General features: G+C 38.1%; 1 protein-coding gene across 1 annotated transcript in view; it reads left to right on the top strand.

Moving 5' to 3' along the window:
* Positions 1-16,093, top strand: part of Myo9a (myosin IXA) — a 171,134-nt gene that overhangs the window by 149,131 nt on the left and 5,910 nt on the right. Inside the window, exons 35-41 of the mRNA XM_051156589.1 lie at positions 2,323-2,384; positions 3,774-3,966; positions 5,468-5,596; positions 6,309-6,414; positions 8,212-8,343; positions 9,062-9,185; positions 11,435-11,488. Coding sequence (XP_051012546.1) covers positions 2,323-2,384; positions 3,774-3,966; positions 5,468-5,596; positions 6,309-6,414; positions 8,212-8,343; positions 9,062-9,185; positions 11,435-11,488 — 800 coding nt within the window. The remainder of the gene's footprint in view (positions 1-2,322; positions 2,385-3,773; positions 3,967-5,467; positions 5,597-6,308; positions 6,415-8,211; positions 8,344-9,061; positions 9,186-11,434; positions 11,489-16,093) is intronic.

Consider the following 16,093-nt stretch of genomic DNA (forward strand, 5'->3'; position numbering starts at 1 on the left):
TAATGCAGTCTTTCAAATGAAATGCAGTTTTATGCCACCCTGGAACTTGCTCTGGGCAGGCTGTCATGACTGCCTGATATGTCTTCAAGGAACCCTTCCTATGGTTTCCAGTGCAACTTAACCATCTTCTTTTTAATGGTGCTAAACTCTGTAACAATCAAGGTTTGTTTTGTTTTGTTTTTTAATTTTTATTTTTTATCCATACCGATGTTCCCCTCTTGCCTGACAAAACTGAACATTGTTTAAAATTCTACTTTCCAATTATCAATATAAACTTGGCTAAATGTAGGCAGCAATAACCACACTACAGCCTGAATGCTATGTTCTCTTGAGATTTCCTCCATGAAATTAGTTCGCCCTCTAATTCTGCCTCACTCAAAATTTCAGACCCTAGTTCAGTGTAGATAAATTCTTTGCCAAAAATACAAACGGTCTCTAGTCCAGTTCTCCATTGGGCCATTGTTCACACATGGAGCATATGCGCCTGGCCTCCACTGCCCTTATTAACAGTCTGATTTTCCATCCCTCTTCAGACTATCCCATCAAGGTCTGCTTGTAATCATTCGAGGACTAGAGCTTTTCTATCCTGAAGTTCCATACTTTTCCACAGTCTTCTCCCAAATCACTTTCAAAAGATTAAAATGACTTTGTCAAGTTTAGTCAGGACAACAACCCCACTTCTCTGGTACCAGTTTTCTGTATTAATTTTGAGTTGGTGTAATGACAGTGCCTGCTAGAAACAACTTGTTTTTGGCTCATGTTTTCAGAGATTTTAGTCCTTCATGCTCAGTGGGCTGTGTGGTAGAAGCGAACCAAGAACAGAGATTGTGATCCACAGGAGGAGCACAATGTAACCTTCAAATATCCACCTCTAGTGACCTACTAGTGACTTTACACCCTGAAGGATTCCACAGCCTCCCCAAAATGGTGCCACTAGATGAGAAATAAACTTTTAAATAATGACCCTGTGGGAATTCCAGATTCAAACTTGAACAAAGCAAGAACTTACTCTCATTTTCTTATCAGTATCTTAAAAATTATGATATTGATACTGGGAAGTAATCTCAAATGTCCCTGGTCCAACCACTACGGCTTTAGGCTAAGCTGTGGTTCTCAACCTTCCCAAGGCTATGGCCCTTTAATACAGTTCCTCAAGTTGTAGTTATGCCCAACCATAAGTTTTTTTTTTTTTTGCTACTTTATAACTCTAAATTTGCTACCACTAGGAATCATAATGTAAATGTCTTTATGCAGGATACCCTCAAAGGGGTCGAGATCCACAGTTGAGAACCATTGGTTTAGAGAATTTGCTTTTTAATGGCCAAAGTGAATTTTGACTGATTTCGTATAGAATTAATAGTTTTTATGACTGTCTTGGTGATCTTACTGATGTAATACCATGCCCTCTACTACTTGATCTAGATTTGAAAACATAAAAATTAGAAGTCTAAGAAAGAATATTTTGTTAGTTTGTAAAAAGTTGAACTGGTCACCTTGCTCTCAGCATCCCCCTGTTCAAGTGTCTCCTACTCACTAGCTGTCTTGGCCCCTCGTTATACGCCACTCCAAGAAGTTGTGTTGTTTGTTTGTCTTAAATAGGGTTTCTTTTTGTAACTGTGGCTGGCTTCAAACTCACAGAGCTCCGTGTACTTTTGCTTCCCAAGCCTAGAAATTATTTTTGCTCTGAGCTTTTTTAAAATCTTATGTTCCTTATTATAACTAATACTCTGGTTATATATTTTTTTTCTTAAATTCTATTTTGGTCCTTTAGGGATAATGAATGAGCCCTTTCCCATAGATAGATAATTTTTTTTTTAATGTATTGCCAATTTAATTGCATTTCAGTAAGCATTTCTTCTTTGCCCATAGATAATGATTCTTAATTGGGAGTTCTGGGATTTTATGAGGTTTTAGAGCACCTGGCAGAACACATACACTAATTTGTGAATCAGACTATAAAGATAGATAAATAACCTGTTGGAATTGTGTATATGGGTGGTGGGCATGAATGCAATAGCCAAACAAAGTTGTGAACATGGTAAGTTCTTGCCATTGATTTGCACACTAAAATTGCTATATCCCACTCAGAGGAAGGACAGCAGGTTACGGAGAAGAGACTTGATACCCTATGAGCATATACAGGGGGAGGTAATCCCCCTCAGGAACAGTCATAGGGGAGGGGAATAAGGGGAAAAGGGGAGGGAGGGAAGAATGGGAGGACACAAGGGATGGGATAACCATTGAGATGTAACAAGAATAAATTAATAATAAAAAATTTTAAAAATAAAAATAAAATTGCTATATCCTTAACCTGTTTTCCAGTGTGTAAGTATGCTTGCCATAAGAAATGCTGTCTGAAAACCACAGCCAAGTGTTCTAAGAAGGTAAGGCATTACTGCTCCTCGGTAGTATATACAGTGAATTTGCCGGGGGTGGGGTGGGGAGGGTGAAGAGGTTGGGGCTTTTTTGGTAGCTTCATAGTGGCTTTCAAACTAAATGACTTAAAATCATATTAAGAAATGTATTTTATGCCACAATCCAATATACATGTGTATAGATGTGTGTACATAACTGAATTAATTTTCTTGAAATTATGTTTTATGTCACAATCCAATTGAATGTATGGAGATGGGGGTGTGTGTGTGTGTGTGTGTGTACACACATACATATATGAGTTAATTTTCTTGAAACCTTTTACCTTAACTTTATGTGAGTTGCTAAGTTGATTCACAAGTTTGAAAAAAGACTACTTCTTGTGAGTTAAACATTTATAAGTCTTCTGAGGAATTATCTTTAAGGTTCACTATTAACATTTAACCATGAACAGCAGTGTAAACTAAGAGAGCTAGTATTTTCAAATATCTATTTGTATTTAAGTGTATAAAACTAAAAAACACTAAACATGTATCTTCAAGGAACAACCTTTTTTGTTGTCTCTGTTTTTGCTTTTTTGAGACAAGGTCTTTTTATTATGTATCAGTGGCTATCTTAGAACTCGCTATGTAGACCAGACTGGCCTAGAACTCATAGAGATCCACCTGCCTCTGCCTCTGGCATGTCAGGATTAAAGGCATGAGCCACCATGCCAAGCCATTTGTAAAAATTCTTAATTAGTGACTGATTTGGGAAGGCCCAGCTTACCTTGTGCTAACCCTGGGCAGGTAGTATCCTGAATTTTATAAAAAAAAAAAGCAGGCTGAGCAAGCCAGTAAACAGTGCTCCTCCATGGCTTGTGTTTATCTTCATAACTAGAAGCTAGAAGGTGGATCTCTGATTCAAGGCCAACCTGGTCTATGGAGTGAGTCCAGGGCAGCCAGGGCTACACAGAGAAACCCTGTCTCAAAAAAACAATCAATCAATCAATCGTTATGTTCCTTAAATGGCAAAGTATTCTTGTGTTTCAGAAATTACTGTCAAGTTAATTCATTAAAAAAATTCAGTGGATTTTCCAAAGTATATGATAAATGTTCAAGTGTTCTGGTTTTGGTTTTGGTTTTTTTCACCAAACCCAACCCAACCCCCTCTCCTACACCCAACCCAACCTTTTGCTGGAATTAATTTTTGACAAGAACGAAGTAGCAGCCCATTGCCACTGCCTCTAGTCTTGCATTCCCTGTAGACGATGATTGAAACTATTGTATCATCAATTTATACTTTTTAAGCCACAATTCCCTTTCTTCTGAAAAATAAAAAAGTAATTCCTCTTAAAGAATTGGCTAAGCGTGTTCTATAGTGTTTGAATGCATTAGAAACAAAGTTCATCTTTCACGTAGTATGATCCAGAACTGTCATCCCGGCAATTTGGGGTTGAGCTGTCCCGTTTGACTAGTGAAGATCGAGCTGTTCCTGTAGTGGTAGAAAAGCTCATAAACTACATTGAAATGCATGGACTGTATACTGAAGGTATTTACCGAAAGTCTGGTTCAACTAATAAAATCAAGGAGCTTCGACAAGGTCTAGATACAGGTAAGATAGAATGCCTCTAAATCAAGATGTGATACTTTAAATTTTTATTTCAGTTTTTATTACATACTGCTTTAAAGGTAGGGCCGGGGGCCTTCTTTGTGGTTCTTCTTTGCTATTTTTGAATCTTTGGATATATTTAGTTATCAAACATATATGGAGTGTATCAATTGTATAAGTACTTGAAAAGCTCTCAGTCTACTTAACAGCCTAATTAGATCCTGAGATTCTTAATTTATGAGGAGGATAATGTAGGATCAGGGACTTTACTAGAATGCTGATGCAAGGCAACAAAGATTTTTAGAGCCAGTCTTGTGAACTCATTTATCTGCATTTACAGATAAGGAACCAGGCTGTAGAGGAGCTCATCTAATTACTTAGCACCAACCAGTGACCAAGTTGAAATGTAATCCTGTTCTGACTACAGGTGGTGTTCCTTGCAGTAGCTTTTCCTGCCTGCCTGTCTACACTGAGGACTTAGTTATTTAAACTAATACTGAGTTGGGTACTTAGTATAAAGCTTAGTCTCAGAGTATATGCAAGGGCTTGCCTTTGGTTTCATTCTCAGTTTATGCTCATAATCATTGTTAGAAGAAAATAGTTCTTTTTAAACCAAATTTAGCTACAAAGGTTGTCTTTGCATGACTAGAACCACAGTGGTTTTTCTCAGGAACTAATCAGTGAGAAATGAATTAGTAAGAAGATAATAGAAGTGCTTCTTAAGGCTCAGGCATTAAATTGTGGCAAACTTGGTCTGCTCTAGTTTCTGGGTGTTTGTCAGGTTTGGCTCACTCTTGAGCTGTGCAACAGCACAAATGTAAATCATTCATTCTATGTCCTCCAAATAGTCAAATCAGTAACCTTTAGAATGTCATAAGCAAAATAGGATGAAGATGTTTCTGTCACATTTTCCTGCCTTCTCATCTCTAAGAATGACTTTAAATCAGCCTTGCTTTTAGAAATGTCTTTTAGAGCTTTCCCCTTAGACTTCTAAAGCATTGGTACTCAAGAGTGAAGGTGTATGTACCAATCTACAAGACAGGTACAAAAATAAAACACAAGCATATAGAAACTCCTGTAGCAGTTTGATTCTTCCTTCATAAAAATATGATCTTTTACATTTGTTTTCAGAACAGATTTACGAAACACAGACACAAACACTATTCCTTCATGGTTAGAATTGGCAATTCCAAGCTTAATTAAAAAACAAGAAGGCGCCGGGTGGTGGTGGCCCACGCCTTTAATCCCAGCACTTGGGAGGCAGAGGCAGGTGGATCTCCATGAGTTCAAGGCCAACCTGGTCTATAGAACGAGTTCCAGGATAGCCAGAGGTGTTACACAGAGAACCTCTGTCTTGAACCCCCCCCATCCCAAAAAAAACCCCAAAACAAACAAACAAACAAAACCCAAGAAGGCTTCTTTTAGTAAGTTTACTTTGTGAAGTGTATTGTTGAAATGTTTTCTGCATGTTTAGCTTTGTTATCTAAGTCTTGTTTCTGAATAGATGCTGAAAGTGTAAACCTAGATGACTATAACATACATGTCATTGCAAGTGTATTCAAACAATGGCTTCGTGATTTGCCCAATCCACTCATGACTTTTGAACTCTATGAGGAATTTCTTCGAGCTATGGGTAAGTAAGCACATGCTTCTCTTGGGTTTAAAGGAAAGGCCTACACTTGATTAAGCAACACCGTCGGTTGTATGCATTATTAAGCCCTCCTGTAGTAGCTTAGCTTTTATAGGTTCTAAATTCAGCTTGTGACAGTCAATATAAAACTTCCGGTGTACTGTTACCTATTCAAATGTTAACTTTTTATAGACTTCTCTAAAAGTTTCCGAGTAAGCCACTTAGTTGCTTCTCACAAGTAACCGAAAGATGTGGGCTATAAAAAGAATAAAATATCAAGTAGGAGATTTTAGATTGTGTTAACATTCAGTTATAAATCTAAGGAAGAACTGTGTCTGAAGCTAGCTGTCTGTTTTATAACAGATGGGCTCTGTGCTTTAGGTATGTAGTATATTGCTAAAAGTCTACCTAGAGGTATTTAGACCTGAGGATTTATAATTATTACATAGGACAGTTGGTTAATTTTAATGCACACCAGCCTGTCACATAATAGCTGAAACACTAGAATGCTGGTGTCTTTGCTATCATCAAGGATTAATCAACTAAACTTTAGGAATTCAAATATAGGGAGCCACATAGCTGAGAACCTTGGTTCTGCCTCCCCAAGCTGGAGCCCTTACACTCTGCTGTAGAGTTTTCATCCAGGAGGAAGATACAGCATATAACAGGGATATTCAGTGTAACTTGATTTTTGTTTTTGTTTTTGTTTTTTTAGGCCTTCAGGAGAGAAAGGAGACAATCCGTGGTGTATACTCTGTAATTGATCAGCTCTCCAGAACTCATCTCAACACACTGGAACGCCTCATCTTTCATCTAGTTAGGTAACTTATTCAAGACAGGGTCTCCCTGTGTATCTCTTGGAACTCACTGTATGTATCAGGCTGGCATTGAATTCACATGTCTTCCTACTTCTACCTCTCAAATACTGGGATTAAAGGCATGCGCCGCTATGCCTGTTCATTTTTTGGGGGATGGGGGTCATGATTCCATTTAAGTGAAAAACTTGAATATATAAAGCCAGTGCCTTGCCTGGGACTGTACACGAGCAGTAGAGTGCTTGCCTAGCACGCACAAAATCCTTGGCTTGGTCCTTACCAGTGCTTTTAAAAAAACAAAAACAAAAACAAAAACAAACCAGGAAACTGGGACAGAGGGGAGGACATCTTTTTGGGACTCTAGATGAGAGAAGCATGGGAGAATAGCAAAGTAGACAGATCCAGAGGGTCCTAGAAACCTACAAGTAGAACATTATGATAGGCAGATTTGGGCCCAGGAGTCCCATTCAAACTAAGGCACCAGCCAAGGACAATACAGGCGGTAAACTTTAAACCCCTACCCAGATCTAGCCAATGGACAGAACATTCTCCACAGTTGAGTGGAGAGTTGGGTATGACTTTCACATGTACTCTGGTGCCTCATATGTGACCATGTCCCCTGGAGGGGGAGACCTGGTGGCACTCAGAGGAAGGACAGCAAGTTACCAAGAAGAGACTTGATACCCTATGAGCATATACAGAGGGAGGAAATCCCCCTCAGGAACAGTCATAGGGGGAGGGGAATAAGAGGAAAATGGGAGGGAGGGAAGAAAGGGAGGATACAAGGGATGGGATAACCATTGAGATGTAACAAGAATAAATTAATAAAATATTAAAAAAAAAAAAAACCACTCCCCAGCCCCAATGAAACACCTTTCTGCCTTTCTAACCTTTGTGCTTTAAATAGGGGATTAAGGTTCCTTCAACCAGAAATCTGCTGAGTTGAGTGACTGTTAGTCATGTAGCAGCTCCTATCTCATGGTGGCACCAAGTGACTTAGCTTTGTTGACACCTGAACTTCGAAGAGTTTGTGCCTGGACATAACTTACTTTGTGGGTGCCTGAGTTCAGAATATACTCAGGAATGGACTGACTAGAGGCTTCAGGAATAGGTATTTTTCCTTGTGTGTAAATATTAGAAGTGGTTGGCAATACAACCCTTTTTCTGGTCAGATGTGTGGTATGTTTGGAGCTAGAGAGATGGTTCAGAGGTTAATAGCATTGGCAACTTAAAACTGTAACTCCAGTAACACTGTCACACATACACACAAGGCAGGCAAAACACCAATGCACAGAAAATAAAAATAAATCATTTTTTAAAAGTTAAGGAAAAAAAAAAAAGCTGGCTGTGGTGGCACATGCCTGTAGTTCCAGCACTTGGGGAGGCAGAGTCAGGCAGCTCTCTGTGATTTCAAGGCCAGCCTGGTCTACAATGCAAGCTCTAGACAGCCAAGGCTATGTTGAGAAACCCTGTCTTAAAAAACCAAAAAATAAGAAAAAAAATCCAACACAACTCTATATTCTGTAAACATGTTCATAGTGTTGGGCTTATGCAGCATGTCACAGACATCGCTTTATATTCTGTATGTTGACCTATGACCCAGACAGTTTCAGGGAATAGTAAAAGTCCATTTTCCAGGTAAAGGAATAGCTTTGGGGAAGTTTACAGAATCTTCTTAAACTTAAGTGGATATCTGTCTAGTACTATGGGGTTGATGGCATATTGTCTTCTTTTCCATATCTTCCCACTATTATGTTATTTTTATCCCCTTTTCACTTATGTCTGTTCTCCTTTATTCCTTAGGATTGCTCTACAGGAAGACACTAATAGAATGTCTGCTAATGCTTTGGCCATTGTGTTTGCACCTTGCATTCTCCGTTGCCCTGACACTACTGACCCACTACAAAGTGTACAAGACATCAGTAAGACTACCACGTAAGGCCAGCCACATTCACAGTTACAGAACCTTAGTTGGTGTAGTCCATTTTATGCAAATATAAAACACAGTGGATGATTTCATAAGTTCCAGTGCCTTTAAGCAGATTCTTGGTTATTCTAAGGCTTGCTTCAATTTAGGACTGCTTACAGTTTTTTACATGGATTTCTGTTTTGTCAAGTTATTTTGTGTGTGTGTGTGTGTGTGTGTGTGTGTGTGTGTGTGTACACATACATACATACACACATACACATACATACATACATATCCCTGTAAAGCATGTAGTCTAATCATAGTCTTATTACTCTGAATCTCTTTGGTGGTTGTATTTCAGTATTCCCATATTTCACTCTGACATTTTTTTCTCACACCTCTTTTTTTTTTTTCCATAAATCTGACTACAGCGGGAACTTGTGGAAAATATGAGGGCTTGAGTCCCATCCCCAGAATTGTTTGTTTTATCAACTTGATTGGGAAGTATAGCCCGAATGTTAGAACTTGTAACTATTTTCAGTTGGTTTCTAAAATGCAGACAGAGTTGTCAACCACTATTCTGAATCTCCTTTTCTCTGAGCTCATAAAATATAGGATAAAATATAGGATGCTTCCGTCATCCTTCATCTGTCTAGAATACTTAGTTAAAAGGTAGTCTAGGGCTACAACACTTCATTTGATTTACTTCTGTTTATAACAGTTTTTTCTTTCTTCCTGTTTCAGCTGTGTGGAGTTGATAGTTGTAGAACAAATGAATAAATACAAGGCTCGTCTCAAAGATATCAGTAGCCTAGAATTTGCTGAAAATAAAGCAAAGACCAGACTATCACTGATTCGTAGATCAATGGTAAGATGCAAAACATGACGCCACTGTGAAGGGGGTGAGGGCTTTTTTTTTTTAAAGTATGTGTTTGTGACATATATGGATTAGCACAGAAGGAACGTCCCAGAAGGAACGCAGGTGCTATGAATATCTAATGATCTTTAAATTATTTTAGCTATGTGCATAGAATATATGTAATTAAATGTACAGAATTTTTTAAAATATATGGAATAAAAAGTTGGTGGTTTATAATCTTCCTTGCTTACCTTAACTGTCCATGCCATGAAAAGTTAACTTCCTTAACTTTTTCTCTACATCCTTCCACTATCTTTTCCTACTCTCAACCATATCATTTTTTGGTGGTCCTTCCAAGATTCCTGATAGTAGAGAACTTGATAATTTGGAATTGAATATGTACTAAAATGCTTAATTAATGCAGAAGCAGAATTCCATTTATAAATCTTCTATGATCAAATGGAGATTTTATTTAGGGAATTGTGTTGTTTTGAAGTGAGCCTACTGAGTGATAATTTATTTTCTTCACGTACTTACTTTTGTATTTAGTGTCTTCATAATGAGTGACCAGTAATTATGTCGATAACTCCAGTTACTATTACCTAAAGATCAATAGGATCTGATGTTCTGGTAAACAACTGATGCAATCAAGTTTAACTTTTACCTACTTGTTACTCTTCCTTTAAGTTGTAAGATACCATTATAGCAGCAGGCACTTACTTCAGATCCCCAGCAAATCTCTCAAAACAGCTCCTTCCCAGTTTTCATACTCATATTTTCTAGGACCCCAGCAGTGCTTCTTCGTGTCATTATAGTTTTTATTTAGATTGCCCTTGAAATAACTCTGCTTCTTCTTTTCCTATTTAAGCTTCCTTGCACATAGCAAATGTGCAACAGAGGTCTGCTGGTAGAGTTAGTGGATGATCTTTAAAAACAAACATAAGCATAACATTTCCCAGACATTAAATGAAGTTCATTAACTTAATCAGGATTCCTGTTACTGTGATAAAACACTGACAATAAGCAACTTGATGGGAGAAGGGTTTATTTTAGCTTAGAGTTTGTGGTCCCATCCTTCCAGGAAGTCAAGGGAGAAACCTGAAGGCAGAAACTGAGTCAGAGACGGTGAGAGGAGTTCTGCTTACAGGCACCGCCTGCTTTCTTACACCTCCCAGGATCACTTGCACAGGAGTGATACTGGCCACAGTGAGCTGGGCCCTCCCACATAGTCATCACTTTAAAAAATGCATCACAGGTTTGCCCACAGACCAATCTGATGAGGACATTTTTCTCAATAGAGGTTCTGTCTTTGAAAATGACTCTAGGGCTGGAGAGATGGCTCTGAGGTTAAGAGTGCCGACTGCTCTTCCAGAGGTCCTGAGTTCAATTCCCAGCAACCACATGGTGGCTCACAGCCATCTATAATGTAATCTAATGTCCTCTTCTGGTGTGCAAGCGTACATACAGGCAGAACACTCTATACATAATAAATTTTTGTTTGTTTTTTTCAAGACAGGGTTTTTCTGTGTAGCCTTGGCTGTCCTGGACTTGCTTGTAGACCAGGCTGCCCTTGAACTCACAGCAATCCACCTGCCTCTGCCTCCCAAGTCCTGGGATTAAAGGTGTGCGCCACCACCTCCTGGCTCATAATAAATTTTGAAAAAAGAAAATTAGTCTAGCTTGTGTCAAGGTGACATAAAACTAGCTAGCACACTCACCATGTGATACTATCTAAATATCTCCCTAACGCATTAAAAATGTAAATCCTACCTAAAAGTGAAATTTGGGCCTAAGGTATTACAAGGTTCATCTTTGACACTGGGACCAGAAACCTTTAAAATTTTCAGCTCAGTATTCAGAGGTTTAATTTATTAGTAACCACCTAGGAAGGAATGGAAGAGCTTCTTTTCTTTTTCTTTCTTTCTTTTGTTTTGTTTTTTCAAGACAGGGTTTCTGTGTGTAGCCTTGGCTGTCCTAGAATTTGCTCTGTAGGCCAGGCTGACCTCGAACTCAAGAGATCCACCTGCCACCCAAGTGCTGGGATTAAAGGTGTGTGCCACCACACCCAGCTTGGAAGAGCTTCTTAACTGCAAAACTTTATTTCAAAGCAAGTGGAAATGCTGTGCATACCCTCCTCCTCGGTACTACAGAAAATGGATCTAGTCATTCCACTGAAAAACTTAGCCTTCTCTTTTAATGGGGCAATGACATGTACATTCTAACTTTCTGCTTTCCTTTTCATGTCCTTCCTAATCCAGAAACCTGTACTAATTGCAGTTAGATTTGTGAGCATTACCCGCAGTTCAGTCTCGGTATGTATTAATACTGCGATGTGTCACATCACTTCACATCATTGTTTCTTGTTCATCCAGGCATTGTTCTGCTCTGTCAGTCCCTCGTGCCTGTCTGCCTTACATGTTCACACATTGTTCAGGCCTCACTTTTTGATCAGCCTTCACTTGCCTTTTTCTTAATCTCTTTCTTTAGGTCCTTCACTTTCTTTGTGTTATACAGGTGAACAGTGTTCATTTGAAATATACTGTTTTTCTTGTCAGATAATCCTCCTTTAGGGTTTCTATTTTGGTTGAATCTTTAAAAGGTGGGGGATCAAAGATAATAAGGTATTAAATTCATTCTTCTCTATGAGCTACATTCCTAGCAAATTCACTTTATTATTTGAAATATGTGCTACGGTTTTCAGTATCTATCATAAGTGATGCTTATATATCTGTTCATAACTGTGATTGGTGGTATCTTCCGAGGTGTAGAACTATGTCTCTTAGCTACTTAAGTGTTTGTCAGACAGGATTTTATTAACAGTAACAGTGTTAATGCAAAGGAGAACTGGCAGGGCAGAAAGCTAAAACACCAGCCTATGTGGCAATGAATTTCAGGATACCTGTGTGTACTTGTTGACTTATAAATACAGGTACCATTCACTAGTAACTGTCCATTCTATACCATATCAAGTTTCCCTAACATCGTGTCACTATTACTTTCTTCCAAATGTGTCTGTCTCATTTTAGATAAAGTGCACTTTCTATTAAAGTTTCAGTCATAGGCTTGATACACAGGTACTCATCTAACCTCCTTAGAGCATATGCCTTTATCTGGGGAAATGTAGGGTAAGCTTCCCTGCAGGGCAGACTAGATCTTTATCTGGGGAAAGAATTGTAGGGTAAACAGAATTGTACATGCTGTTCCAGTTTGGGGCAGTTCTCTGACTGTTCCACACTACTGTTCCGTCAGTAGTCTAGCCGAAGGTGAGTGGTAGCTTCAGATTTACTCTCCTGACAGATCAGACCTGTTGTGTCTCAGTACATTGCCAGTATGGTTTAAGGTAGTGGTGTTCAACCTTCTTAATGCTGCGACCCTCTAATACAGCTCCTCATGTTGTGGTGACCCCCCCCCCCAACCATAAAATTATTTTATTGCTACTTCATAACTGTAATTTCACTACTGTTATGAATCATAATGTAAATATTATTGGAGATAACAAGTTTGTCATAGGGGTTGGGACCCACAAGTTGAGAACCACTGGCTTAAGATGAGACAGAATCTTTTGTCTAAATTCTGACTGATGACATTGACATGGTATGGAAAGCTTTCAGGGCAGTTACACATTTTCCTAAACTTTAATATTTACTTAGAAAGCTTAAAAGTTAAAAGTCACTTGAAATAATAGGTTCCTTTTAAATAGGCTCAGACAAAGCCTACTCATATGCGAGTGGTCCTACTTTATCAGTTGCCCCAGTGTTTGAAGGCAAAGGCAGCTAAGTTGTTCAGGTTGCTGTTCAGGTCTTTGTACAAATAGTGCAAATATTGCAGAAGGAGGTGCTTTTTGTATACTTGTCACTTTATTATACACAAATTAAACCCTTAAAGGTTTAATAATTATATGACTTTAACTGATGGCATGAAGCTTAACTTTTACCTGTAATACATGATATTAAAGACTGTGAAGACTAGTAGTACAGTTCTGTGCCATTACTTTGATCGTGTGGAGGTGTCATCAGTGTGTTTTTATCCCCTGTATCTAATTAATGTAAATGTCAGTTAAATACAAAGGACAAATGGCATCTTAGCACTATTATGTAAAACAGTGTGCACATTGTACACTGGGGATATATACAGCTTGGTGGTAGACTGCTTGGCCTTGACTATGGTTTAATTCTCAGGTAAAACGGGTGGGGGAGATGAGATAGCTATGGCTAGTTTACTGCAGTGCACAGAAAGTCTGAAAATATATGGAAGTATACAGTGGCTGTACTCAAAATCTTTACTAACTTTTATTATGGGATGAACTATAGATACAGGTGTTGGGATACAACTTTTGAGTCAGCCTCAATACCTACTACCATACATAGCTCATACAAAGTATCATACAAAGCATGGACTTTATGCAAGACTCCCATGCAAGGCTGGTAGGAGAAGCTTGGCTAAAGGACCTTTGCCTTTTTATGAAGGAAGATCCGTCAGATATAGTCTCAGAATTCAGTTCAGTCCTGATTTTGTGGCTCAATGAATGACAACAGTGATCTTTAAAATATTCCCTATCTGGGGTAGATTTCCTGTTAGGATTCTAAGATTTATGCTTCCAGATACTTACGTCTAGTTTTAGTTAGATAAATCTCAGTTATATGTACTTTCTTTGAACCATCAGAAATTATCATAACTGTCTTCCTACATACTCACTATCCATATCTCATTGTCATTCTTCGATTATGTAGGCTTACCCTGATTGACAGTACTGAGTTTGTGTCTTATCTGTTATGTCTTCCTATTCTTTCCTGTATCCTTTTTTTCCCCCATTATGAACCTTAGCAGACTCTCTTCATAGGCCATAATCATTTTAGCACTGTAGTATATTTTCTATTCATCTTCATTGTTACCTACTTAAATCTTTAAAAAAGAAAAATGGAAGTGTTAGGTAAACTGGGAAAACTTTCAAAAAGGTGTTTTCACTTAGAATCCTTCACATGAAAGCATTTGGACCCCAGTGTTTTTGTTAGTTTTGGAAGCCAACTATGGGCTAGCCTTATAGCATTCCAGCTCAGATCTATTAACCAGAGCTCTCTTTCTGATTTTTTTTTTTTTTTTTTTTCCCCACTGCATAGATCAGGTTGGCTTTGAACTTGAGTCCTCCTTCCTCAGTCTCCCAAGTGCATTAGAACTCTACAGGTATTGTCAGTATAAGATGGTCAAAATCAAAACTGGTTACCTAAAAACAGACCAGGCATATAAGGACTACTGCAGCAAATACTTCTGTTTTTTGTTGTTGTCACCAAAATTCTTTGAGTACAGTGCTGTTTTTTGAGCCACATATGAATGAGGTTGTATAATATGTATTTTTTTTATCTGACATTTGAGTCAGCTTTATGTGTGTAAGACTTATCCATGGCATGTTTAGTTGTAGCTCAGCTCACTCTTGCTGCTATATCCTATCCTAGAATGTATCTACCATAGTCTATCCAGTGTACTGTTTATGGGCAGTAGAATTTGTTTGGGGGAAGAGGCAACGTGCATGCCTTTTTGTTAGGGTAATATTTATGGGTGAAATATCTGGGTCATTGGCAATATCTTTAATATTTTCCAAAATGGCTGAACTATAATTAGCAGTGTACAGGAATTTCTGAATATTCACCACCTCCCTAGTGCTTGTGTTGTTACACACTTTTAGTCATTACAGAATGCATGCCATGTCTTCAATTTAGAGTTCTGTTCTGTGATTCTAATGTGCACAAATAGATTTGGCCTTCAGATACCTTGTTTTGTGAATATGATAAATGTGCTTTTCTGGTTTTTTTGTGTGTAGCGGGGTTGGGGGTGATTTTTGGTTTTTTGTTTGTTTGTTGAGACAGAGTTTCTCTGTGAGACCCTGGCTGTCCTGGACTCGAACTTACAGAGATCTGCTTGCCTCTGCCTCCCTAGTGCTGGGATTAAAGGCATGAGCCATGGCACTGAGCTTGCTTTTCTGTTTTTCTATACTTGAGTAGATTAATCTTCATTTCTAATTCTTCTGAATCCTGCATATAATCCTTTGATGAGTTATTCTTTTGCAAGCATCTTCCATTTTATGGTTTGATTTTTTTTTTTTTTTTCCCTACTCTCTTAAAAGTATCTTTCAGGCCAGGCATGGTGGCACATGCAAGCAATCCCAGCACTTAGAAGGTAGAGGCTGGGTGATCACCAGCTAAAGCCCAGCCTGTGTTTTATACTTTTCTTAACAAGTCTCTACCTCAAAAAATAATAAACAAACAAAAAACCCCAAATAAATAAATGAAACTGTCTTGATGGACAGATTAATTTTAGTGTAGTCTAAAGAGCATATCATTAACCTTTTCAGTGACCATTAATTGATATTTTTATCTTTTTCCTAGATAATGTACGAGGACTTTAATATGTTAGTCATTGTCTGACTTAATTGCTATTGGCAGTGTTGTTTTTGTTTTGTTTTGTTTTGAGCTATTTGTAGATTTTAAATACAAAACATCTTGTTTTAGGTAGTGTGTACATGCTGTTGAGAACTCCCTTTGGCTTAGGACTGTGTATCAGTGTCTACTATCTCTTCTCATATTCACCTTGTATTTAAACAGACGATGGACTTTTTTGTTTTTGCTTTTTCTCTTTTACTGTTTTCTCTCTTTTACCATTTTTTATGAAATTTTCCTTCTGTGTTTGTTTCTTGTGGTGTGCTTATGGATTTTTCTTCAGGCCTAACTTCCCTTCTACTTAATTCAATTATGTTTTCCCACCTGCTTGAACAGATTATTTTCAAGTTTGTCTGATAACCACAATCCTTGAAGGCTTTTGTTTTCTGTTTGTTGGTTTGTTTTTTACCAGTTTTCATTTGCATTGTCTTACCTCCTTTTATTCCTGGTTACTTTTGATTTGAAAAATGATTTGTGGAGCCGGGC

The sequence above is a fragment of the Acomys russatus genome, chromosome 14 (genome assembly GCF_903995435.1).
Source record: "Acomys russatus chromosome 14, mAcoRus1.1, whole genome shotgun sequence".
Classification (NCBI taxonomy): domain Eukaryota; kingdom Metazoa; phylum Chordata; class Mammalia; order Rodentia; family Muridae; genus Acomys; species Acomys russatus.